The 26,163-nt window shown below is 43.4% G+C and overlaps 1 protein-coding gene across 1 annotated transcript in view; it reads right to left on the bottom strand.

Annotated features, from left to right (window-relative positions):
* PMEL (premelanosome protein) overlaps window positions 1-19,804 on the bottom strand; it is a 37,433-nt gene extending 17,629 nt beyond the window's left edge. Inside the window, exons 1-4 of the mRNA XM_070740392.1 lie at window positions 19,736-19,804; window positions 10,078-10,206; window positions 9,175-9,321; window positions 8,084-8,221 (exon numbers count right to left, since the gene is read on the bottom strand). Of these exons, the coding sequence (XP_070596493.1) occupies window positions 8,084-8,221; window positions 9,175-9,321; window positions 10,078-10,206; window positions 19,736-19,802 (481 nt within the window). The 5' untranslated portion in view covers window positions 19,803-19,804. The remainder of the gene's footprint in view (window positions 1-8,083; window positions 8,222-9,174; window positions 9,322-10,077; window positions 10,207-19,735) is intronic.
* Between the last annotated feature and the right edge of the window lie 6,359 nt (window positions 19,805-26,163).

The following is a 26,163-nucleotide window of genomic DNA, read 5'->3' as shown; positions in this document are numbered from 1 at the left end:
TAGATTAGGTAACTTTTCAAATGTTTTCTAGCAGGGATCTTGTGTTTTCAAGTGTTGTACAAATAAGCAGTACTTTACCAGAACATTTTTTTTGTGTTAGCCTCTAAAAGTCATCTGCTGATCTCTCTCTCTCTCCTCCCCTTCTCTATCATTTATCTATCATCTACAAGCTGTCCAGAAAAAAAAATCCTTATCATACTGATTTTGTAATGGAATTCATATCTTAAAGCTAAATCGTGCAAAAACGGGTGGATGCCATTTAATGAGTACAATTGGTTTTGACCATTCAGTCGTTAAGTGAAATGATCACTAAGCCGCTCCAAGTCTTCAGAGAGGGGCGGCATACAAATCTAATAAATTATTATTATTATTATTAAGTGAGGTGAGTGAGTGGTGTGTGTGTGTGAGAGGGAGAGAGGGAGAGAGAGAGAGGGAGAGAGAGGGGGGGAGAGATAGAGGGAGAGAGAGACAGAGAGGGGGAGAGAGAGACAGAGAGGGGGAGAGAGAGAAAGAGAGGGAGAGAGAGACAGAGAGGGAGAGAGAGACAGAGAGGGGGAGAGAGAGACAGAGAGGGGGAGAGAGAGAGGGGGAGAGGGGGAGAGAGAGACAGAGAGGGGGAGAGAGAGACAGAGAGGGGGAGAGAGAGAAAGAGAGGGAGAGAGACAGGGAGAGAGAGACAGAGAGGGGGAGAGAGAGACAGAGAGGGGGAGAGAGAGAGGGAGGGAGAGAGAGAGGGAGAGAGAGACAGAGAGGGGGAGAGAGAGAGGGAGAGAGAGAGGGGGAGAGAGAGAGGGAGAGAGAGACAGAGAGGGGGAGAGAGAGAGAGAGGGAGAGAGAGGGGGGGAGAGAGAGAGAGGGAGGGAGAGAGAGAGAGGGAGAGAGAGAGAGGGAGAGAGAGAGAGAGGGACAGAATGCAAAAATCACTAGCTGCTGCTTTTTATTCCAATAAAATTCTCTTCTATGGCAACCCATTTTTTTTCCTCTTTTTTTGCCCTCTGGCAGAACAGAGAGATTATTTAAACAACATTTCTTCTTCATCTGCTTTTATCCACATAACAGCATTTTCCTGAAAAGTGCTAAACTGCAGGTTAACAAGCTCATCTGTGACCTTAATTAGTTGATTCCAACCTTCCAATGGTTGTTGCCTAAAGCTGACCAGACTTTAATTTAAGAATGATTTTTTAAAATTGTAGTTTTATTTGCGAATTGTTCTTGTCTGAGGCAGTCACTAAACATGGTTCCCTGTAATTAGGAAGCAATCTTCAAAGGGAGGTTATTTTTCTCTGTATGCTTTTTTTAAACTGTAAAACACTATTTTTGAAGTAGCCAAGAAGGTTTTGAGGAAAATCATTTTCTACATCAGCTCATTCTATTTATGTGCTGTCCAAAGCAACACAGGCCTACTCTTACAGTTAAATCTTCTCAGTCAGAGGGAAGACCTTCCTAATTGAGCTACATCCCTTCATGGCACCGGACCAGATTATCTCAGGGACCGCCTTCTGCTGCACGAATCCCAGCGACCAGTTAGGTCCCACAGAGTGGATCTTCTCCGGGTCCCGTCAACTAAACAATGTTGCTTGGCGGGACCCAGGAGAAGAGCCTTCTCTGTGGCGGCCCCGGCCCTCTGGAACCAACTCCCCCTAGAGATTAGGATTGCCCCCTTGCCTTTCGTAAGCTACTTAAAACTCACCTCTGCCGTCAGGCATGGGGGAACTGAGATCCTCTTTCCCCCTAGGCCAGCGGTCCCCAAACTACGGCCCGCGGGCCGGATGCGGCCCGCTGAGGTCATTTACCCGGCCCGTGGCAGCGCACGAGATTTTACCATCTATAATATACTAAGTTCCGAATGTCATCTCCACTCTGCTGCCGAGCGTCTGGCGGCGGCAAGGAAGAGGAAAGCCAGGAGGGCGGGGAGGAAAGCACCCTATGGCAGAGCAGCAACAGTTCCTCTGAGAAAGAAATTGGCCAATTGCTTTCCTCCCCGCCCCCTGGCTTTCCGCCTCCTCCTCCTCCAGACGCTCAGCTGCAGACCGTCTTTGTCCCTCCAGTGCCGCTTTTTTGCTTTTTTTTTTTTTGCACCGTTGAGGTTTGCGCGCGCTTGGGCACTTTTGGCGTGTGGGGGGTCTGCTGCGGAGAGGGAGAGAGAGAGAGAGAGAGAGAAAGAGGGAGACATAGAAAGGGAGTGTGAGAGAGAAATAACGCAAGAAAGAGAGGGAGAGAGAGAGCGGGAGAGTGCTGCTTTTTTGCTTCTTCGCTGCCCGCGGGGAGCCTGGAAGCCCTGCAAGAGCGTCTGGAGGGGGCAGTAAACAAGACCGGGTCTTGGTCCCTTGAGCCCGCCACCGCCGGTCTTGTTTACTGCCCCCTCCAGACGCTCTTGCAGGGCTTCCAGGCTCCCCGCGGGCAACGAAGAAGCAAAAAAGCAGCACTCTCCCGCTCTCTCTCTCCCTCACCGGTGCAAAAAAAACGAACGGAGGCGGCGGCGGCGAGCTCAAGGAACCAAGAGCTGGTCTTTCTCCGCGCTGAATTGTTGCAGCTTCTGAGGCCGCATCCGCCTCCAGGCGAAGGGATCTCCTCGGTGGGCGGCCTCGGTCCGAAAAGGACCGGCTGTTGGCCCCTTGGCGGAGGCAGAGGCGGCCTCAGAGGCTGCAACAATTGCCTCTGAGGCCGCCTCTGCCTCCGCCAAGGGACCAACAGCCGGTCTTTCTCGGTGCTGAATTGTTGCAGCCTCTGAGGCCGCCTCTGCCTCCGCCAAGGGACCAACAGCCGGTCCTTTTCGGACCGAGGCCGCCCACCGAGGAGATCCCTTCGCCTGGAGGCGGATGCGGCCTCAGAAGCTGCAACAATTCAGCGCGGAGAAAGACCGGCTCTTGGTTCCTTGAGCTCGCTGCCGCCGCCTCCGTTCGGGCGAAGGGATCTCCTTGGTGGGCGGCGGCGGCTGCAGCTTCAAGGGACCAACACCCGGTCCTCGTTGAGCTGAGCTGAGCTTCCTTTGGCTTCCTTCGAGGCGGCAGGTGAGCTTTGCAGCTTTGCATCGAAGGAAGCCAAAGGAAGCTCAGCTTGGGGGCGGGCCTGAAGCAGCCACCGCCGCCTACTCCGTCCCGGGCTTCGGCTGCACTGGGCAGCTCTGGCGGGCGCGGGGCAGCAGGGCAAGCCGCGAAGGTGGCGCCGCCAAATGTGGGTCGAGCGGGGGGGGCACTAAGCAGTAGCCGTAAGGCGGCGGTGGGGCGGTTGGCTGCAAGGCACCGGCGCCGGCGGCTTGATGTGTTACGTACATTGCTGGCGCTGCGCTGGACATGGGGCTGGTACCTCCGTCCCGGCCCAGCCAGCGGGCCAGTGCCAGCCCTGTGCCCAGGCCCAGCGCCAGCAATGTACTGCGACCCGACATTGGTGCCACTGTCTTGGAGCTTCTGCTTGCAGCCGACTGGCTCGCGGCGCGTTGCAGGGCAGAAAAAAAAAGAAGAGAGGAAGGAAGAGAGAAGAAAAGGAGAGAGAGAGAAGGAAAGCATGAGAGAGAGGGAGAGAAAACAAGTGAGAGGGGGAGGGAATGTGAGAGAGAGAAAGAGAAAAATGAGAAAATGATGGAGGGAAAGAACGAGGGAGAGGGAAACAAAACAAATGAGACAGAAGGAAAAAAAGGGAGAGGGAAGAGAGAAGTGGAAAGGAGGGAAGGAGGGAGGGAGGGAAAGAAGAAGAAATGGAGGGAACAAGGAAGGAAGGAAGAATGAAATGAATTGAGGGGTGGAGGAAGGAAGGACTTTTTTTGGGGGGGGCGGTGTAAATTAAAAAAAAAAATTCTCTCAACATACATTCAAACAATACAATGTACCATCTAATTTTCCCTGAATAAAATGCAGTATTTTGTCAGTAACCAATATCAATCATCAAAAAAGTTGCAAGTTTTTTTTTCTAATGTTGTGATCCAGGTACATACTTTTCTTTTAATTAAATTCCCTCCTTAATGTTCCTTCTAAAAGTACAACACCAATTATATTTCTAACTTAACCATTATGCCAAAGTGCTTTCTTCTTTCTTTATATATTTTTCTATAAATATTTTTATATATTTTTCTATAAACCAAGAAAACCTTGTATAACCAATCAGATGTTAACAAAAGAAAATTAAAAACAAAACATAAACATATATGAATCTCAGACTTCTTTCCCCCCCAAATAGTACGTTCCCATTTTGTTTTTTACATTAAAATAAGGTATGTGCAGTGTGCATAGGGATTTGTTCATAGTTTTTTTTATAGTCCGGCCCTCCAACAGTCTGAGGGACAGTGAACTGGCCCCCTGTGTAAAAAGTTTGGGGACCCCTGCCCTAGGCCTTTACAATTCTATGCATGGTATGTATGTATGTATGTTTGATTTTTTATATTAATGGGTTTTTTAATCGTTTTAGTATTAGATTACTATTGTACACTGTTTTATTGTTGCTGTTAGCCACCCTGAGTCTCTGGAGAGGGGCGGCATACAAATCCAATAAATAAATAAATAAATGTTCTTTTTATGTCAACTAGGAAGCGCCCTTTATTGCTGTGGAATGCTTTCTCCTTATCATGTGCCTGTTTGTTTCAGTTTTATACATGTCCTGAAACATGTTCAGTCTCTGTGGCATATTCCATTTCACTATGGCACTGTCAGAGGATTCAACATTGTGCATTCGTACCTGTTTTGATTAAATATACAGTGATCCCCCGGGTATTGCGATCCCGATCATTGCGAAACGGCTATATGGCGATTTTTCAACCCGGAAGTACAAACACCATCTGCGCATGTGCGCCCTTTTTTTCTATGGGCACGCATGCGTAGATGGCGCCGGGCAGATCAGCTGCTGGGCGGCTTCCCTGGGTCTCCTCTTGCTGGCGGGAGGGCGAGAAGCCCCCCCCAGCACCCACTCGCCCGCCGTTCGCTCGCCCGCCCTTCGCCCAGCCACCCGCCGTTCGCTCGCTGCTCGCCCGCCCTTCGCCCGGCCACCCACCGTTCGCTCGTTGCTCGCCCGCCCTTTGCCCGGCCACCCACCGTTCGCTCGCTGCTCGCCCGCCCTTCGCCCGGCCACCCACCGTTCGCTCGTTGCTCGCCCGCCCTTCGCCCGGCCACCCGCCGTTCGCTCGCTGCTCGCCCACCCTTCGCCCGCCCTTCGCCCGGCCACCTGCCGTTCGCTCGCTGCTCGCCCGCCCTTCGCCGCTCGCCTGCCCTTCGCCCGGCCACCTGCCGTTCGCTCACTGCTCGCCCGCCGTTCGCTCACTGCTCGCCCGCCGTTCGCCGCTCGCCCGCCCTTCGCCCGGCCACCCGCCGTTCGCTCGCTGCTCGCCGTTCGCCGCTCGCCCGCCCTTCGCCCGGCCACCCGCCGTTCGCTCGCTGCTCGCCCGGCCACCCGGGTTCGTTTGGCTTCGGGACATGCCGGCGGCGACGTTTTAAAACAGCCGCGCGGCTTCCCAACTGAGTCCCGAAGCCAAACGCGGAAGTTCGCCTTTGACTTCGGGACTCAGTTGGGAAGCCGCGCGGCTGTTTTAAAACGTCGCCGCCGGCATGTCCCGAAGCCAAACGAACCCGGGTGGCCGGGCGAGCAGCGAGCGAACGGCGGGTAGCCGGGCGAAGGGCGGGCGCGCGGGCAGGCAGGCAGGCGGCGGACAAGCGGCGGGCGCGGCAGCAGCGAGGAGTTTGCGTGGGCGGCGGGGAAACCCCAATCTTCGGCTCCTCGCTGCTGCGGCGGAAGTAAAAACACCATCTGCGCATGCGCAGATGGTGTTTTTACTTCCGCAGCGCTACTTCGCGAAAACCCGATCATTGCTAGGGGTCCTGGAACGGAACCCTCGCAATGATCGGGGGATCACTGTAAATCACTATTTTATTTTGCTGCTTTTTTTTGGCCTACTCTTACTTCCACTCATGGATACTGTTGACGTTCCCCACTCGAATATCATTGGTATGACAGGCAGTATAAAAATATTTTGAAGAAATATAAACAAATGTTTATAACGAGTCACACACAAACCACCTGATCGATGGTTTAGTGCAATGATGGCGAACTTATGGCACAGGTGCCACAGGTGGCACGCAGAGCCATTCCTGCTGGCACCTGAGCTGTTTATTTATTTATTTATTATTTATTTATTAATCAGATTTGTATGCCGCCCCTCTCCGCAGACTCGGGGCGGCTCACAGCAATAATAATACAATATAAACAAATCCAATATTTAAGTTTAAGTTAATTTAAAACCCCAATTTAAAAACCAATTGCTCTAGCTCAGCTCCAATGTGCATGTGTATGCTGGCCAGCTGATTTTTGGCTTACACAGAGGCTCTGGGAGGGTGTTTTTGGCTTCCAGAGAGCCTCTGGACGGGGGGAAGGTGTTTTTACCCTTCCTCAGCTCCAGGGAAGCCTTTGAAGCCTGGGGAGGGCAAAACCCGATCCTACTGGGCCCACCAGAAGTTGGGAAACAGACCATTTCCAGCCTCCAGAAGGTCTCCGGGGGGGGGGGGGGAAGCTGTTTTTGCCCTACCCAGGCATTGAATTATGGGTGTGGGTATTTGCACATATACTATAGTAGGCGCCCATGCTCTTTGAGCAGCCGAGGGAAAAAAGGTTCGCCATCACTGGTTTAGTGCAATGTGTGGATTCAGACATTGTATAAGTTGCTAGGCTGAAGTATAGGGAGCCCTCCACTTATAACCACTGTCCAAAGTTACAAAAGCACAAAAAATGTGACCCAACATAAATTTTTCACACGACCGTTGCAAGATCCCCAGGGTCACATGATCAAAATTCAGATGCCTGGCATCTGATTCATATATATCATGGCTTCAGCATCTTGGGGTCATGTGATCCCCTTTTGCGATTTTCTGAGAAACAAAGTAAATGGGGAAGCCAGATTTGCTTAACTTCTTTGTTACTGATGTAACAACCGCAATGAGTCACTTAACAAATGCGGCAAGAAAGGCCGTAAAATGGGGCAAAACTCACTTAACCACTGTCTTGTTTAGCAACAAAATGTTGGGGTTCAATTGTGGTTGTGAGTCGAGAATTACCTACAATGAAGAAGGAAAGGACTGAAATAGAAAATAGAAAATAATAGAAAATAATAGAAAATAATAGAAAATAATAGAAAATAGAAAATAGAAAAAAGAAAAAAATAGAAAATAGAAAAAAATAGAAAATAGAAAAAAATAGAAAATAGAAAAGAATAGAATAGAATAGAATTCTTTATTGGCCAAGTGATTGGACACACAAGGAATTTGTCTTTGGCGCATATGCTCTCAGTGTACATGAAAGAAAAAATACATTTGTCAAGAATCATGAGGTACAGTGCTTAGTGATATTCCAGGTACAAATAAGCAATCCAATCATACTGGGAAACAATCAATATAAACTGTAAGGATACAAACAACAAAGTTACACCCATAGTCATTAGTGGGAGGAGATGGGTGATGGGAATGATGAGAAGATTAATAGTAGTGCAGACTTAGGAAATAATTTGACAGTATTGAGGGAATTATTTGTTTAGCAGAGTGATGTCGTTCGGGGAAAAACTGTTCCTGTGTCTAGTTGTCTTTGTGTGCAGTACTCCATTGCATCAATTTGAGGATAGGAGTTGAAGCAGATTGTGTCCAGGATGTGAGGTGTCTGTAAATACAGTGATACCTTGTCTTACGAACTTAATTGGTTCCGGGACGATGTTCATAAGGTGAAAATTTTGCAAGACGAAACAATGTTTCACATAGGAATCAATGGAAAAGAGATTAATGTGTGCAAGCCCAAAACTCACCCCTTTTGCCAGCCGAAGCGCCCGTTTTTGCACTGCTGGGATTCCCCTGCAGCATCGCAAAAAAAGTCCGGAGGCGAGGCATCCCAGCAGCGGCGGCTTGGTTCGTAAGGTGAAAATAGTTCGGAAGAAGAGGCAAAAATATCTTAAACCCTGGGCTCATATCTCGAAAAGTATGTATGACGAGGGGTTCGTAAGATGAGGTATGACTGTATTTTCACAGCCCTCTTTTTTACTTGTGCAGTATAGAGGTCTTCAATGGAAGGCATATTGTACGCATAGGACTCCCCACTCCCAAGTGTCCAAGCAGCAACTTACCCCATGTCTGCCAGACAAAGACAAACTTGCCACGCCGGCGATCCCTTGGGGAGAAGGGTTGTCCATCAGGAAACACATAATCGGACGCATCACCCTCCTGGTCTGGGAAAACAGGGTCTCCTTTTCTCATACGGGTGCCTGAAAAAGAGAACGGGATGGAGAAATGAAAAAAAATAAATGGTTAATAAGTCCCCCAAAGGCGTCAGTTGAAATTGCAGCTTTCCTACAGTCAATCAATTCAATTTTATTTGATTAGTCAATCGACCATATCAAAGCAAAAATAGCAACCACGTCGGTCATCATAAAACTGCAACTCATCGTAAACACTATACAGCAGTGTAAACTGGTTAAAATACAATAAAATTGGATAAAATAAAGGGAATTTAAATACATGAGTTAGAATGCAATATACAGTGATCCCTCGATTTTCGCGATCTCGTTCTTCGCGAAACGCTATATCGCGATTTTTCCACCCGATGACGTCACTCTCTTCCTTCCTTTCTCATCTTTCTTTCTCTCTCTCTTTCTCTATCTTGCTTCTTCCTCTCTCACACTCTCTTCCTCCCTCTCTCATCTCTTTCTTTCCTTCTCTCTCTTTCTCTATCTCTCCCCCTCTTGCTGGCGGGCGGCGGGCGGGCGAGCGGGGGCATCAGCGAGGAAGACCCAGGGAAGGTTCCTTCGGCCGCTCAGCAGCTGATCTGTTCGGCAGCGGCAGCAGCGAGGAGCCGAATCGGGGTTTCCCCTTTGCGTGGGCGGCGGGGAAACCCGGATCTTCGTCTGCTTGCTGCTGCTGTGCTGCCGAGCAGATCAGCTGCTGGGCGGCCGAAGGAACCTTCCCTGGGTCTTCCCCGCCGCCCACGCAAACTCCACCATCTGCGCATGCGCGGCCATGAAAAAAAGGGCGCGCATGCGCAGATGGTGTTTTTACTTCCGCAACCCTACATCGCGAAAAATCGATTATCACGAGGGGTCTTGGAACGGAACCCTCGCGATAATCGAGGGATCACTGTAATAAACTAAAATTAAGTAGTAAAACATGAACATTTCCTACTTTCCTACAGGAATATTCCATTTCAATGTGTGTGGCTTACCATTTATGATGCAGTTCTGGCTCCATACCACCTGTCCATTAGGCAGAGTAGTTTGATTACTGGGAAAGCGCAAAGCAATCCTGAATGTGACTTTGGCACTTGTTAAAGTCGGAGCATCGTTGCCGATATCAAATGTCACATTGCCACCTAGAAAGAAAGGGGAAAAAAAGTATCCAAAAGTTTCTGATCTATCTCCTAGCTGGCACTGCACTTCCATATCTCTGCTATCGTGGATAAAATAGGACACGGGCTTGCAAAATTTTTTGTCAGTAATAACGTAAAAGAACATAAGTACATTTCGATAGAGGAGAATATTTGTAGCTCAGGGATGAATTGTGGGCTCCTTGGTGCTCTCTGAGCTTTGTTGTTGTTGTTGTTTTGCAGATGTTGCATTACCCAATTAGGCAACATCATCAATGCAGGAAGGAAGTGAGTTTTTCTCTCAAGGGACCCACAGAAGCACATTTAGAAAGGGAGGGGATAACTGCAAAAAAGACACGGTACATCTCAACAAGGAGGTCTGTGATTGGGTCCCCACCCACTCCTAATGCAAAGATGCTGTCTAACACAGTGTTTCCCAACCTTGGCAACTTGAAGGTATTTGGACTTCAACTCCCAGAATTGCCCAGCCAGCAAATGCTGGCTGGGGAATTCTGGGAGTTGAAGTCCAAATACCTTCAAGTTGCCAAGGTTGGGAAACACTGGTCTAACAGTTTTAAATGGCTTAGTGGAACTTAGGCCAGGCAGAAATTTTTTCCTCACAAAGGATGAGCCTTTTCGAAGAATGACTACAAGTAGAGTCCATGGCCACTCTAACCACCAACACTGAGGCCTAGAAACCACAACTGATTGTTCCCTCTTGTTCTTCAATCCGACTGCCTTTGCTTTAAACGTATCTCGTACCTCGCCAGCAATTTCCCTGCCTGGGGTCCCCTTCTCTCCATCGGGGGTAAAGGCTGGAGTTCCACGTCTTGTACGCAGGGTATCTCCGGCTCCCGTTCTGCCCCCATCTGTTGTTCCGGCCACTGAACCCTAGAAGAAAGAGATCTTCTTTAATCCTGGGGGCATTCACTAAGGGGGAGGAAACACTGGTCAAAAGAAAAGAGGGCAGACACAACCGTGCAATTGAAACACACACATACACACCTAACTAGCATATGAGAAACATGAGAAGCAACATGAGAAAATATTATTTTACTGAAAGAGTAGTAGATGCTTGGAACAAACGTCCAGCAGACGTGGTTGGTAAGTCCACAGTAACTGAATTTAAACATGCCTGGGATAAACATATATCCACCCTAAGATAAAATACAGGAAATAGTATAAGGGCAGACAAGATGGACCATAAGGTCTTTTTCTGCCGTCAATCTTCTATGTTTCTATATAGAAAAAGAGGCAGGCTTTAAATGCATAATTGCAAAGGTCCTGTCAAGAGAAAAACAGGCAAAGCTGAGGGGAGAGGCAGAGTTAAATGAGTCATCAGCCTAGAGTCATTACATTACCACAAACAGTCTAATCCCCTGATTCCCAATGTGGGGCCCACGCCCCACAGGGAGGTAATTTCATTTTTTAATGGGGGCAATTGGAAACTTCTTTAAACCCAGTTTAAATGGCCTTTTAGGCTTCCTCTGCGTGAGCAGTTCACTTTTTGAATAATCACAATTATATGTCATTGGGTGGGTGGGGGGTCACGATTTTAGAGATGCTTAGGTGGGGCATGGCCAAGAGCCGAGGTGGCGCAGCAGGTAGAGTGCAGTACTGCAGGCCACTGAAGCTGACTGTAGATCTGCAGGTCAGCGGTTCAAATCTCATCACCGGCTCAAAGTTGACTCAGCCTTCTATCCTTCCGAGGACCCGGATTGTGGGGGCAATATGCTGGCTCTGTTAAAAAGTGCTGTTGCTAACATGTTGTAAGCCACCCTGAGTCTAAGGAGAAGGGCGGCATAAAAATCAAAAAAATAAAATAAAATCAAAAAAATAAAATAAAATAAAATAAAATAAAATAAATAATAAAATAAAAAATAAATAAAATAAAATAAAATAATAAAATAATAAAATAAAATAATAAAAAAATAAAATAAAATAATAAAATAAAATAGTAAAATAAAATAAAATAAATACTGAACTGCAACTTAACATATAGTCCTGATCAGGGATGGATTCCAATTACTGCTGCTACCGATGCGCTATGCATGCAGCTTGTGTGCGTGTGTCCCAGCGTGTTTTTGCTTCTGTGCATGAGCAGGAAGCAAAACCTCACAGGATATACACCAGAGACATATTTCTCTTTTATTTTGCTTTCGCACAAAAATCACTGAAATCTCATGTGCGTGGGCATCCCCTCACAACATTTTGCTTCCTGTGCATGTGCAGAAGCAAAAACACACTGGGATGTGGACATGTGCACGCAGGATAACTGAAGCTGCATGCGCAGCGCAGCAATTGCTACCAGTGCACCGTCCCTTACCGTACTGGTAGAACCCGCTACTGGCCCTGATCCTTTGTAAATTGCTAGGTCCCCCTCTTGAATTTTTTTTTTTGCCAGCCCTTGTCTCCCAGAGATACAGTGGTGCCTCTACTTAAGAACCTTTCTAGATAAGAACCAGGTGTTCAAGATTTTTTTGCCTCTTCTTAAGAACCATTTTCTACTTAAGAACCCAAGCCCGGAAAAATTTCCCAGGAAATTTGAGAGCGGCACAAAGGCCCAGCCAGTTTCCTGCCATTCCCCCTTTAATCCCAGCCATCTGGGCTGCCAGAGGAGCCTTTCAGTGGCGCTTAAGGAGGCTTTGGAAGTCAAGAGCGAACGAAGCATTTTCCTTTCTCTGAGCGCTTGGTGAGGGAATAAATCTTTGCCAGCACCCAGAAAAACGAAACACTCCCTTCGCTTTGGGCAGCCAAGGAGTCAGCACCGTGAAGGAAAGGCACCGGCTACAAAGCAAGCAAGCGAGAGGAGAGGGGAGCCCTTCAGCATGGGAAGGAAGAGGCAGCCGGTAGCAGCAGCAACAGCCAGTGTACGGGAGGCAGTGTATGGGAGGTAGCCTCGAACCGGGTGTATTGGAGGCATGTGCTCTTCTTTGCCGCCTCAGAGTTCCTCTTTAAAAAAAAAAAAGCCTTAAAGTTTAGGATTTTTTTGATTCCCCTCACCTCACCTTCTTCCTTGGGCAGCGACTGTCCTCCTCTTCTTCCCCCTCCTCCTCCTCCTCCTCCCCCCACCCAAATTCCGCTTTTATTTCTTTCCTAATGGGTTTGCACGCATTTTTTGCTTTTACATTGATTCCTATGGGAAAAATTGCTTCTAAATACAAACGTTTCTACTTAAGAATCTGGTCACGGAACAAATTAAGTTCTTAAGTAGAGGTACCACTGTACTCCTGCTTTTTCATCTTTTTACTGCCACATTGTTTCTACTATGTCAGATATAAAGTTAGGAGCCATGGTATGATAACATTATCACTATAAAAAATCACTTTTATCTTTCATTGCTGGGAGTGTATAACAACCGTATATGACTTTGATTCTGCCAAAACCTGCTTCTGAATAAGTTGAATGAATTGGTATGTTTACATAAATGGATTACAGTTGAACAAAATATTTATTTATTATTTATTTATTTATTTATATTTATTTATTTATTAGATTTGTATGCCACCCCTCTCCACAGACTCGGGGCGGCTCACAACAGCACTAGAATAATTCATAACAAATCTAATAATTTAAAAACATTTTTAAAACCCCATTATTAATCAGACATACATAAAACATACCATACATAAATTGTATAGGTCCGGGGGAGATATCTCAATTCCCCCATGCCTGGCGGCAAAGGTGGGTTTTAAGGAGTTTACGGAAGGCAAGGAGGGTGGGGGCAGTTCTAATCTTTGGGGGGAGCTGGTTCCAGAGAGTCGGGGCCACCACAGAGAAGGCTCTTCCCCTGGGACCCGCCAAACGACATTGTTTAGTCGACGGGACCCGGAGAAGGCCAACTCTGTGGGACCTAATCGGTCGCTGGGATTTGTGCGGCAGAAGGCGGTCCTGGAGATATTCTGGTCCGATGCCATGAAGGGCTTTATAGGTCCTTTTATGTATTTTATGATTTGATTAAAGACAATTCTGAGCGGGATGGACAGCAAATGCATGTTTTGGTGTTTTCTGTTTGTTGATTAATACTTTCTGGTCATCTTGAGTGCTGCCCCCTGGCCCTCATCTCATGATAAACCTGCTCAGATATCCTTGAATATGCTGGGTTTTTTCCAAAGTGTGCAAAGTCTTTTCTGCAATGCTACACTCTGGATTTTAGGAAGTGGTGTAAGGCACATCGGACCAATCTTCAGCTGTAATAGTTGTCAGGCTATTTCACGGCTTTCCATATTTTTCACTTGGGGAAGGAAAGTGACATAACATAGTACCAGAAAGTAACACAATAAGACCAAGGGTCTCTTATCCTGAACATCGATGAAGGGTTAGTGAAGCTAGTTGGGATGGCAAAAAAATTGACTGCCAGCTCCGAGACAATAATTCAATCAAATTTCAGTTAAAAGGCAACTCAGAGGCCTTTGATAGAGATTTCTGAAATAGAAATGACAGAATTGGAAGGCATCTTGGGGGTCTCCTGGTCCAACCCCCTGCTTCGGCAGGAAACCCTACACCACTTCAGACAAACGGTTATCCAACATCATCTCAAAAACTTCCAGTGTTGGAGCATTTAAAATTCCAGAGGCAAGCTGTTCCACTGATTAATTGTCCTAACTGTCAGGAAATTTCTCCTTAGTTCCAAGTTGCTTCTTTCCTTGATTAGTTTCCACCCATTGCTTCTTGTCCTACCCTCAGGTGCTTTGGAAAATAGCCTGACTCCCTCTTCTTTGTGGCAACCCTTAAGATATTGGATTATTTATGTATGTATGTATGTATGTATGTATGTATGTATGTATGTATGTATGTATGTATGCATGCATGCATGCATGCATTTATTTATTGGATATGTATGCCGCCCCTCTCCATATACTCGGGGCGGCTAACAACAGTAATAAAAAACAGCATGTAAATCCAATACTAAAAACAACTAAAAAATCCTTATTGTAAAACCAAACATACATACAAACAAATATACCATGCATATATTGTAAAGGCCTAGGGGGAAAGAATATCTCAGTTCCCCCGTGCCTGACGGCAGAGGTGGGTTTTAAGGAGCTTACGAAAGGCAAGGAGGGTGGGGGCAATTCTAATCTCTGGGGGGGAGTTGGTTCCAGAGGGCCGGGGCCGCCACAGAGAAGGCTCTTCCCCTGGGCCCCGCCGAACTGTACTATCATGTCTGCCCTAGTCCTTTTCATTAAGGTAGACATACCCAGTTCCTGCAACTGTTTCTTCATACGTTTTAGCCTCCAGTCCCCTAATCATCTTTGTTGCTCTTCTCTGCACTCTTTCTAGAGTCTCAATATCTTCTTTACATTGTGGCGAGCAAAACTGAAGGCAGTATTGAAAATGTTGTCATACTAAGGAATTATAAAGTGGTATTAATACTTCATGTGTTCCCGATTCTATCTCTCCGTTAATACAGTCTAGAACTGTGCTAACTTTTTGGCAGCTGTTGCTATTCTTACGGAATACAGTATAGGGGAAAAAATTAGCTTTGGATTCTGACAATGAGAATTAACTTGACTAAAGAAATACTGCAGCTTTTTAAATACAAGGTTATTTACATTTGATAACTTATTATCGTTTATATGAAATTAAGAGATGGACATTTAGTGACTACTGACTTTTAGTATATAGACTATGAGTATTTTAAGGTATAATATATGGATGTTGTTTTTTCTTTAAACGAAGATCACTGTATTGTTAATACCCCTGTATAAAGAAAGTCAGGGGTCACTTTTGTTATACCAGTATTTGTTTGAAGTATGTTTTTGTCGCTTTATTGCTTTGCCTTTCCTTTTTATGTTAGTCAGTATTTTAACATAGAATGTTAAAACATAATAAATTTATTATTTCAAAAACAACTGGGGCAGGGAAGGTAGTACATGCAAACCTAGTTGGCTTTCCAATAGTTTGGGCAAGGAATATCCTCCCGTAGGCCATAACAGCAACAATATCTGTTCGCCGTATTTTTTGGAGTATAAGACACTTTTTCTCCCCTAAAAGAGGCTGAAAATTTGGGTGTGTCTTATACTCCAAATGTAGCTTTTGCGAAGCTTTTTTTCAGCCCTAACAAGGCGCTAATGTGATTTTCTGAGCTTTGCTCACTAAGCAAACTTCCCTTTGTCTGCTTCTTTCAACAACAATTAGCTGAGCCTTTTTTCAGCCCTAAAGAGGTGCTATCAATGAAGTGATCTTCCATTGTTTCTCTCTCTGAGGAGAGAGAGAAGTGTTTTAGAAACTGTTTTTTATCCTCAACCACTAGATAAAAATCAAGCACGGGTGCGCTAAACCAGCAAACTAATGTGCCGAAACTGACCAGACTAACAACTAGCCAGATGAATACCTGATAGGCAGATTATTTTTTTCCCTATTTTCCTCCCCAAAAACTAAAGTGCGTTTTACTCTGAAAAATACGGTAATTGCTATTAATTTTAATACATTTAAATCTTCTAAGTGTAAATAGCCTCCTTCTTCTGTAACTATGAGAGCGAGACGGGTGGTTACCAAAATTTGATAAATAAATAAAAAATAATGTATTTATTTATCAAATTTGACGGTGATTGTTCAGAAGCCTTCTGGGGCAGCATCCAAGGCTTGAGAGCTGTATAGTGCCACACCCATATACCCTTAATGTCCCAAAGGTGGATTTTCAAGAGGCAACTGGACTTTCTTGTTTTTCTTTGAAGAGGTTTCGCTTCTCATCCAAGAATCTGCCTCAGCTCTGACTGGATGGTGGGGAATGGATCCATTCAGTCCGAGCTGAAAAAGCTTCTTGGATGAGAAACAAAACCTCTTCAAAAAAAAAACCCCCGAAGAAAGTCCAGTTGCCTCTTGAAAAAGCATCTTGGGGACAATCATGAACTGGATGAATGAAAATCTCCACAGACATGTTACCTAAAGCAGTGTTTCCCAACCTTGGCAACTTGAAGATATCTGGACTTCAACTCCCAGAATTCCCCAGCCAGCATTCGCTGGCTGGGGAATTCTGGGAATTGAAGTCCAAATATCTTCAAGTTGCCAAGGTTGGGAAACACTGGCCTAAAGGAAGCTGCTCTCGCCCCTATGTATGAATCAGGAGAAAGCAGGGCAGAGGGGGGGTTAGGCAAGCTTTAGATCTGTAGTGGCTGACCTTCCTTACTACACAGTGGCTATACAGGCCCGACTCAGCTGAGAATCACATGAAAGAGCTTGAATAGAGGCCTCCAAGACCCATGTGATACGAGCCCCCCAGCACTGGGGTGGGCTGATCTATCACATGCTGTCTACACCTACAGCAGAATAAAAGAAGGTCTTGAGTACTTAGCCACATCCCTGGCGCTGGGGAGAGACAGCCTCGAGAAGGGCCTCCAAGCTACTTGTGGGAAGCGGAGAACGTGCATAGGAAATTACAGTGTGGAAATTAAAAAACAAACAAACCAGCATTTGCTAAATGTGAGAAGGTGGATTGGTTTGCCAGGATTTTACTGTTCATTACACAGGGTGCTCCAAAACACTTCTCTTTAAAAACAAGCCAAAACAGAACTCCTACTTGCCTTTCAGTTCTCCTGGTTTAAAAAAAAAAAAAAGGAAGCAATGGAGAGAACTCAATTGCAAAAAGAATCCCGGATTAAATGAGATCCTCACTCCTAGTCATTTCACTCGGAGGTGTCTACCCTGATCTTCCCTACCTGCTGAGAAGGGCTGTGCTTCAATTCAAACATACAAATCTAAATAATAATAATAATAATAATAATAATAATAATAATAATAATAATAATAATAATAATTCTAGCTGAGAGTTATTGGGGTTGCACCTTTATCAGATATTGGAAGTACCAGTTGGGGGAAGGCAGATTCTCCCCGGGATTCATTATAATTTTTTTTGCCCATCTCTCTCTCAAGATGTTTCAGCTGGTAGCAACATCTTTTTGATCTTCTTCAGTCATGAGATAGGCAAGTTCATACTTCAGCACCTGAATGCGACTTTAACAGGAAATCTTAGAATAGAATAGAACAGAACAGAACAGGAATTTTATTGGCCAAGTGTGATTGGACACACAAGGAATTTGTCTTGGTGCATATGCTCTCAGCGTACATAAAAGAAAAAGATACATTTGTCAAGAATCATGTGGTACAACACTTAATGGTTGTCATAGGGTTGAAATAAGCAACAAAGATATTAATAAATATTAATATTAATAAAAATCTTAGGATACAAGCAACAAGTTACAGTCATACAGTCCTAAGTGGGAGGAAAAGGATGATAGGAATGATGAGAAAAACTAGTAGAAATAGAAGTGCAAACTTAGTAAAAAGTCTGACAGTGTTGAGGGAATTATTTGTTTAATAGAGTGATGGCATTCGGGGAAAAACTGTTCTTGCGTCTAGTTGTCTTGGGACTAATAATTAGATTTGAAAGTCAAAAAAATATCTTCGAAGACAGCAACAGTAAGCCACTTAAAAAATTAAAAATCTTTACTTGGGGATATCATGGCATGAACTGAATTTGGGTTTTGCTGTGCGTAAAATAGATGTTATAATATGAAACAATGGCCCTTTTCCTTCTCCTCAGACTCGTGTCCACTATACGCTAGGTCGTGCCAATTCTTAGCGAAGTTGCTATCAAAGACCCGTGTCTGGAAATTTCCCTGAGGAAAGAAAGGGAGAACTCACAAAGAACAAAGGATACCCAACCGCAACCAGTAGCCGAACATTAAACATTAAGATTTGAAATGGAGGTTCCTCCCACACATCCACTTCAACGCAATCGGGGTGACTAAGAATTGCATCTGACTGAGCCAAGTTGAGACTCTCCACCATTAGCAAATTAGGCACACACATTCCATACTTCAAACCGCAAGCACCCACGAAAGAGGATTAGCGAGTCTTGTCTGCCTAGACAAAAATCCAGATCACCACGAGGTTTGGCTTTGCAAGAGTAAGGGGGTACTTTCGTGTGTGTGTGTGTGTGTGTGAAACATAACTACCAAATAAAAGGCAGCTGAGTAGAATTATAAGAATTGTTAATATTCTAAAACTGACCCAAATTTTATAACTAGAGAAAATAAAGTTTTTCTTTTGATGCCAATAGTTTTTTCCCTTCCAAGGTTGCCCTCTAAATTAAAACTATTTTCTAGGTTGTATCTACGTCCCAAGGAATCGGTTTGGATTCTCCATTCATTGCCCCTCACAGCATGTCTCACTTGCTCACTGCTCCTTCTGCAAAATCTACCATTGCCATCCATACGTTAGCACCTGTGAATCGAATCTAGCTGGATCTGTAGAGGCGCACGCAATGCCCGCGCATATAACATATATTATTTAAAACGAATCTTATTTCATCTAATTTAATTTCATCTACCATCATATTTTCCTGAGATTATTTTTTGTTAAAAAGGAAAGTTTGGAGAAACAATGGACATCTAGATTTTTGCATGCAAAAAAAATTAAGGCATTTATGCCTAATAAGAGACGTTCGTTATACATAAATGCATACAGACAGACATACGTACATACATATACAGTATGTTTGTAACATATTTTTGGTGATAATAAAAAGGAGGTGAGATTAGTATAGATCTATTTCAAGCTATTTTCCTCTCATCAGCTAGCCATACCTTACTGGGATTTTATATATATATATATATATATATATATATATATATATATGACGGTCTTGGTATATTTGGGTTTCTTCCCATGTAGGATTTAGAAATTTCTGGCGACATTTCGACGAGGTCCCACTCGTCATCTTCAGGCTGGTGCTTCTGTCCTTGTTCTAGGGCGAACATTTTCAGGCTGGTGCTTCTGTCCTTGTTCTAGGACAGAAGCACCAGCCTGAAGATGACGAGTGGGACCTCGTCGAAACGTCGCCAGAAATTTCTAAATCCTACACGGGAAGAAACCCAAATATACCAAGACTGTCATACCTGTACCCATGAAAATCTACGAAAACATAAATAAATAAATAAATAAATATATATATATATATATATATATATATATATATATATATATATACAGTATATATATATATATATATATATATATATATATATATATATATATATATATATATAAATAAATGCCTCTGAAGGCCTAACTGTACCATAAGGATTTGTGTTCCTTTGATCCCTGTGCTAAGATACCTGAACTTACCTTGTGATGCTGATGACAACACAGTAAAGGAACAACTATTAAGTCTCTTCAGTTCTGAATATTTTTGAACTTCAAGTCCAACACAGAGAATAGGAAGATGATCATACCTTGTGCCTAAGTGAAATTAATAGATACTACTCAAGAGGTTACCTGACAGCAGAGTTGAGGCGTAGCTCAATCTGATCTTTGGAAATAAAGCTAGGACACACGATTATAGTTTATGGCGGCGCAAACTTCTATGGGTGAAATAAACCTGACCTCTAAGAGTAAAAAATGGGGTTCCACTTACTGCGTTGAGCTGAGCTAGTAGCCAGAAGAGCCCAAACCGCAGCCCATAGGAACCAGATCCGTGACATCTTCGAACCTCAAGTTCTTTGTAGTGTCTTGAACAGTTGATGGCAAAAGAAGGCAAGGAAGACCCTCCCGCTATTAAAAGGGAGCTCATTTGCATATACCCACCTCTCTTTGGAGCATGAAGGCATTGCTTTCTTCCCCCCCTCCTCTTTCTAAGAATTGAGATGGTGGAAGTGGGGGAAAACATTGGCTGTGTGATCCAGTCACAAGTTTGCATTGTGGCCAACACAAGGAGGCCCCCCCTTTTTTTAATTCCATAGCTGGAATGCCAGAGTAAAGGGGTTGGGCAAGGCTTGAACACTGAGGTGTTTCACGGCAGAGGAGGAAGTTGGGGGAGATAACGAGAGGGAGACAAATGACTAGTTACGCAACTTCATTAAAGGGCATCATCAGAGTGAGATTATAGGGCACAACCCCAGTCACGTCTCTCGGTTATTTCTCTGAACCAAGTAACCTTGGTTACACTTATTTGAACCTCCAGGTTCAGAGGCAAGGAAATGGAGCTTAAAGCAAACTATACCAAGTGGCTAAAGAATGCAGAGAAGTTAACTGACAGAGAAGAAGAGGCTTCAAGTTGAACTTGATTCTCTACCAACATTACAGATGTGTCTGTCTGGGAGTTTTTGATAACCATAAAGAAGTGATTTGCTATCGTCCCCTTCCAGGATACTTCAAAAAAAACCCCACTTTCCTAATTTAGCCTAATGCCTTGCGATTTCCAAAGACAGTCCCGTCCAACTGTAATTCAGGCCCGACCCTAGCTAAAGTTTTTGGGGCAGCAAACATCAGCTAGATGTTGCCAAAATGCTGGATTTTCATCACTCTAAGACAGTGTTTCCCAACCTTGGCAACTTGAAGATATTTGGACTTCAACTCCCAGAATTCCCTAGCCAGCATTTGCTGGCTGGGGGATTCTGGGAGTTGAAGTCCAAATATCTCCAAGTTGCCAAGGTTGGGAAACACTGCTCTAAGAAATGAAGGATTTGTGGCTATTTCAAGGCTCATAAGAATATGATAGTGAACCAGGGTTGGCTAAAGATATCTAGACAAATACTGTATTTTTCAGAGTATAAGACACCTTTTTCCTCCCTAAAAGAGGCTGAAAATTTTGATATGTCTTATATTCCGAATGTAGCTTTTTCGAAGCTTTTTTCCGCAGCCCCAACTAGCTGCTAACAATCTTCCCGCCTTCCTACTCCCTCTGAAGAAGTTTTTTTCCAGCCCTAAGTCTTTGCCAGTCAACGAAGCAGTGGAAGTGATGTGCTGGTGCCTGGAGTCTGTTGGGGTCTGGATGGGTGTCAACAGACTCAGACTCAACCCTGTTAAGATGGAGTGGCTGTGGGTTTTGCCTCCCAGGGACAATTCCATCTGTCTGTCCATCACCTTGGCGGGGGGAATTACTGACCCCCTCAGAGAGAGTCTGCAACTTGGGCGTCCTCCTCGATCCACAGCTTACATTAGAGAACCATCTTTCAGCTGTGGCGAGGGGGGCGTTTGCCCAGGTTCACCTGGTGCACCAGTTGCGGCCCTATCTGGACCGGGACTCACTGCTCACAGTCACTCATGCCCTCATCACCTCGAGGTTCGACTACTGTAATGCTCTCTACACGGGACTACCTTGAAGAGTGTTCGGAAACTTCAGATTGTGCAGAATGCAGCTGCGAGAGCAATCATGGGCTTCCCTAGGTATGCCCATGTGTCACCAACACTCCGCAGTCTGCAATGGTTGCCGATCAGTTTCCGGTCACAATTCAAAGTGTTGGTTATAACCTATAAAGCCCTTCATGGCATAGGACCAGAATATCTCCGGGACCACCTTCTGCTGCACGAATCCCAGCGACCAGTTAGGTCCCACAGAGTTGGCCTTCTCCGGGTCCCGTTGACGAAACAATGTCGTCTGGTGGGACGCAGGGGAAGAGCCTTCTCTGTGGTGGCCCCGACCCTCTGGAATCAACTCCTCCCGGAGATTAGGGTGCCCCCACTCTCCTTGCCTTTCGCAAACTCCTCAAAACCTACCTCTGCCATCAGGCATGGGGGAATTGATTCCCCTGGGCTGTTTCTACTTTATGTATGGTCTGCATGAGATGTATGATTGTTTTTATGTTAAGGGTTTTAAACTGTTTTTTAAATATTGGATTTGTACTGTTTTTTTCTTGTTGTGAGGCGCTCCGAGTCCTTGGAGAGGGGCGGCATACAAATCGAATTAATAATAATAATAATAATAATAATAATAATAATTTGCAGGTTTATTTTCATTCCTTCTCCCTCTGAAAAAGACTTTTTCAGCCCTAACTCAGTGCTAACGATCTTCCTGGCTCGAAGCATTTCTTTTTATTCCTCCTCCCTCCAAAGCAGTTTTTCCCACTCTAAGTCTTTGCAAGCTTGCTTTCATTCCTACTCCCTCTGAAAAATGTTTTTTCAGCCCTAACCAGGGGATAAAATAACATGCTGAAGCTGAACAAACTATGGACACTAGCCAGATGAATACATGATGGGTAGATTTCCCACCCTATTTCCCTCCCCCCAAAGTAAGGTGTGTCTTATACTCTGGCGCATCTTACACTCCAAAAAATATGGTAAGCAGAGCCGATTGTTGTGCAGAATGAAAAACCAGTGGGTAGATTAATTGTTCAATTTTTTCTGAATAAGAGTTTGCGAGATCTTCCATAAATGCCTCACAAGGAAAACAAAGAGCAGTGTTGTTTGGCGGGCCCAAGGGGAAGAGCCTTCTCTTTGGCAGCCCCGGCCCTCTGGAATCAACTCCCCACGGAGATTAGAACTGCCCCCACCCTCCCTGTCTTTCGTAAACTACTTAAGACTCATTTATACTGCCAGGCATGGGGGAGTTGAGATAGCTCTTCCCCCTAGACCATTACAAGTTATGCATGGTATGTTTGTGTGTATGTTTGGTTTTATAATAGGGGTTTTTAGTTGTTTTTATTATTGAATTGTACATGTTGTGTTTGTTATTGTTGTTAGCCGCCCCGAGTCTGCGGAGAGGGGCGGCATACAAATCCAATAAATTATTATTAATTATTATTATTATTTTCTCATGGATTTGACTGCCAAGAGCCAAGGGTGTGACAACTTTGCTCTTGAGGTGGAGCCTTTCATAAGGACGTGAAGCCAAGCAAACTCACTTGCTAATCACTTTTGGAAATGTTCACTTTAACCACATTATAAATATTAGACATCTTCAAAATAGCAAGCTTAATTTGATACCTGGTGAGTTTTATTTTCTTCGGATTTTGAAAAATATTAGAGAAAGACTCAAAATGTAAATAATATAAAATTGGCAAAAAGCTGGAAAGAAAGGATTTCTTTCTTTCTCTCTGGGAAATCAGACAGACTTGGCATATCAGTTATTTTTGTTGTATGATTTGTAAAACAAGCATGTAATTAATTAGTATACTTGTGGGAAATGACTAAAACAGAACCAGATCCATATTAGGAATAGAGGATTGGGGAACTTTGCAAATGGTCCCTAGATACAGAAAAGTATTAAAATAGGTAAACTGGATATAATTTTTTCTCAAAGAGTTTTTTTTTGTTTTTGCATGGACTAAAATGTTAATAATTTCATCATCCCAGAAAGGATACGGATTTTAATGGTAAACTTTTAGAAGATGATGAGAAGATTAAAAAAAACCACCTTTACTTGACACAGTCATTATAGTGTTTGAAGGCATGGAAGACAGCAAAATTGAATTTACCAAACTAGGAATACAAAAGATAAATCAAGAAAAGGGACTGGAAAAGGAATAGCTGCTACAAAAAAATCATGGATGATGCTTCTTTATGACATTTACAAAGTAGATTGATGAAAACTTTGAAGACTTCTTTTAAATACCAAGGAGTGATGAAAGATCAAAACCCCTAGTGCTGCTGGAAGGATTTAGATTGTGCAGAGCAAAAAGAAAAAATATAAAGTTGGCTTGTTAACAGAAAGTTTTGAACCTTAATCCTGTATTATTGTGAGCCCTGAGTTTTTGGAGAAGGGCGGCATACAAATCTAATAAATAATAATAATAGTAATAATCATAATATTAATAACAATCATCATCATCATCATACAACACAGCAAACGAGATCACTATGCTGGATTTCGTATTTCATCACCAGTCGGGAGCTTCCCAAACACCTAGTACTGCGTGATGTGGTGCCAAATTATGTGTGCCGACCCCAGTAAAGTGGCCTTTTGCAGTTGACAGATGGAGATTTTGTCAATTCCGATGGTTTTCAAATGTCTGCTGAGATCTTTTTAAGCTCGTCATCTGGTTTAAAGAAAATTAAATATACTTTGCGTAGGCAAGTAGGTTCCACGGTCATTAATAACTATCCCAGAATAATTTGATTTAATGGAAAAGTGTACGTTGAACAGACTTTTCTGCACATTATGCACCTGATTTCATTTATACAACATTGTATAAATTCATTTATATCCAGAAAATATCTGTAACATGGAAGAAGGAGGAACAGACAATTTAACCAATGTGACGGAGTGAGGGAGAATTTAATTTTAAAAACAATCTTCAGGAATTGTTCAAATACAAGAAAATTCTAAAAATGCTTTCATTGTTCAAACACACACAAACACAAGCCATAAAAACAGAAACAGCCCCTACAACTTTAAGCTTCGTAATTAAGGTCCTTGAGTGTGCAGAAATGACCAAAATGACTTTGGAATTATAGGAAAAAGATAAATCTGACTTCTACAAAATATGAGAAAATTGGTACAAATGGCTCAAACAGAAAAAATACATTAAAAATTTAAAGGAAAAGCAAAACTAGACACTCCTTCCATTCATACCCAAATAAAATGAAAATATAGAAACATTGCACCGTAAATCGATGGAACACAAAACCCCTAAAAACGAATCCGTATGTTCCTCAGAAATATCCAAAATGAACACAACATAATACAAAACTAAAGAAAAGAAACACAATTCCACACACTAGATACAAATACCTAATATTAGGTCGCTTGATAGTGATAGTCAACAATATGGCTGACAAATTATGTTTTCTATATGACAAATGTATGTATGTAGTGAAAGAAAATATTAACTGAAGATAAGCAAATAACTACTGGTATCTATGTATATATATATAGAATACCACTGAAACGGAATACGTTTTACATGTTGTTTAAGTTTATATGTTCATTTGTCTGTCTATCTTGTTCCCCCCCCTTCTTTTTCTTTGTTTAAATTGCTTTCCTTTCCTTTCTATTTTTATACGTAGAAACTTAATAAAGATTTTTTTTTAAAAAAAGACAACAATGAGTCTGTATTGATTAGGGCAATTTCTTGGATCCAAGTTCTAATTCTGTACTCATCAAACAGCAGTTCTCAATCTAGTGTATGGGCTTTCAGGTATTTGACTTACCGAGCCCAAAATTTCTGTTGCCAAGGAGACAATCGTTAATTGAGTTTTATCCCATTTTATAACTTTTCTTGTCACAATTGTTTTAAATGAATCATTGCAGTTGATAAGTTTGTAACACAGTTGTTAAGTGAATCTAGCTTCCCCATCAACTTTGCTTGTCAGGTTGCAAAACATGACCCTGGGACAATGTAATCTTCATAAATACATTATTATTATTATTATTATTATTATTATTATTATTATTATTATTATTATTATTTAGACTTGTATACCACCCTTCTCTGAAGACTTGATAAGTTGGTAAGCCAGTTGGTAAGCATTTAAATATTTAAATTTAATTACATGACCATATTTTAAAGACTAAACGTTGGAGATAAAGTTAAGATTTTGGCTATATTTAATTATTAAAAGTCAATATCTACTTCATGTTCAGGTTGGAGGGAGGTCATCTAAGTGGGGGGTTCACAGATGCCATGGTTTCCACAACCATTTATATAGTGATCTTCAAAGTGTGCAGAACTCTGTGCAAACTCCCATGCTCAGCTGATTTCTTCCTTTGTGTTAATACAGGGGTCTCCAACCTTGGCAACTTTTAAGACTTGTGGATGTCAACTCCTAGAATTCCTCAGCCAGCAAAGGTGAGGGAGTTGAAGTCCATAAGTCTCAAAGTTGCCAGGGTTGGAGACTCCTGTGTCAATATTTAGAATATAATAGAGCTGGAAGGAAATGACTTTGGAGGTCTTCTTGTCCAGCCTTCTGAGCAAGAAGGAGAACCTTTACTATACTGCTAAAAAAAATAAAGGGAACGCTCAAAGAACACATCCTAGATCTGAATGAATGAAAGATTCTCATTGAATACTTTGTTCTGTACAAAGTTGAATGTGCACAAACAGCATGTGAAATTGATTGTCAATCTGTGTTGCTTCCTAAGTGGACAGATTGATTTCACAGTAGTTTGATTTATTTGGAGTTATA

The sequence above is a fragment of the Erythrolamprus reginae genome, chromosome 2 (genome assembly GCF_031021105.1).
Source record: "Erythrolamprus reginae isolate rEryReg1 chromosome 2, rEryReg1.hap1, whole genome shotgun sequence".
NCBI lineage: Eukaryota > Metazoa > Chordata > Lepidosauria > Squamata > Dipsadidae > Erythrolamprus > Erythrolamprus reginae.
The sequence above is the reverse complement of the archived record's forward strand: the minus strand, read 5'-3'. Positions and strand labels throughout refer to the sequence as shown.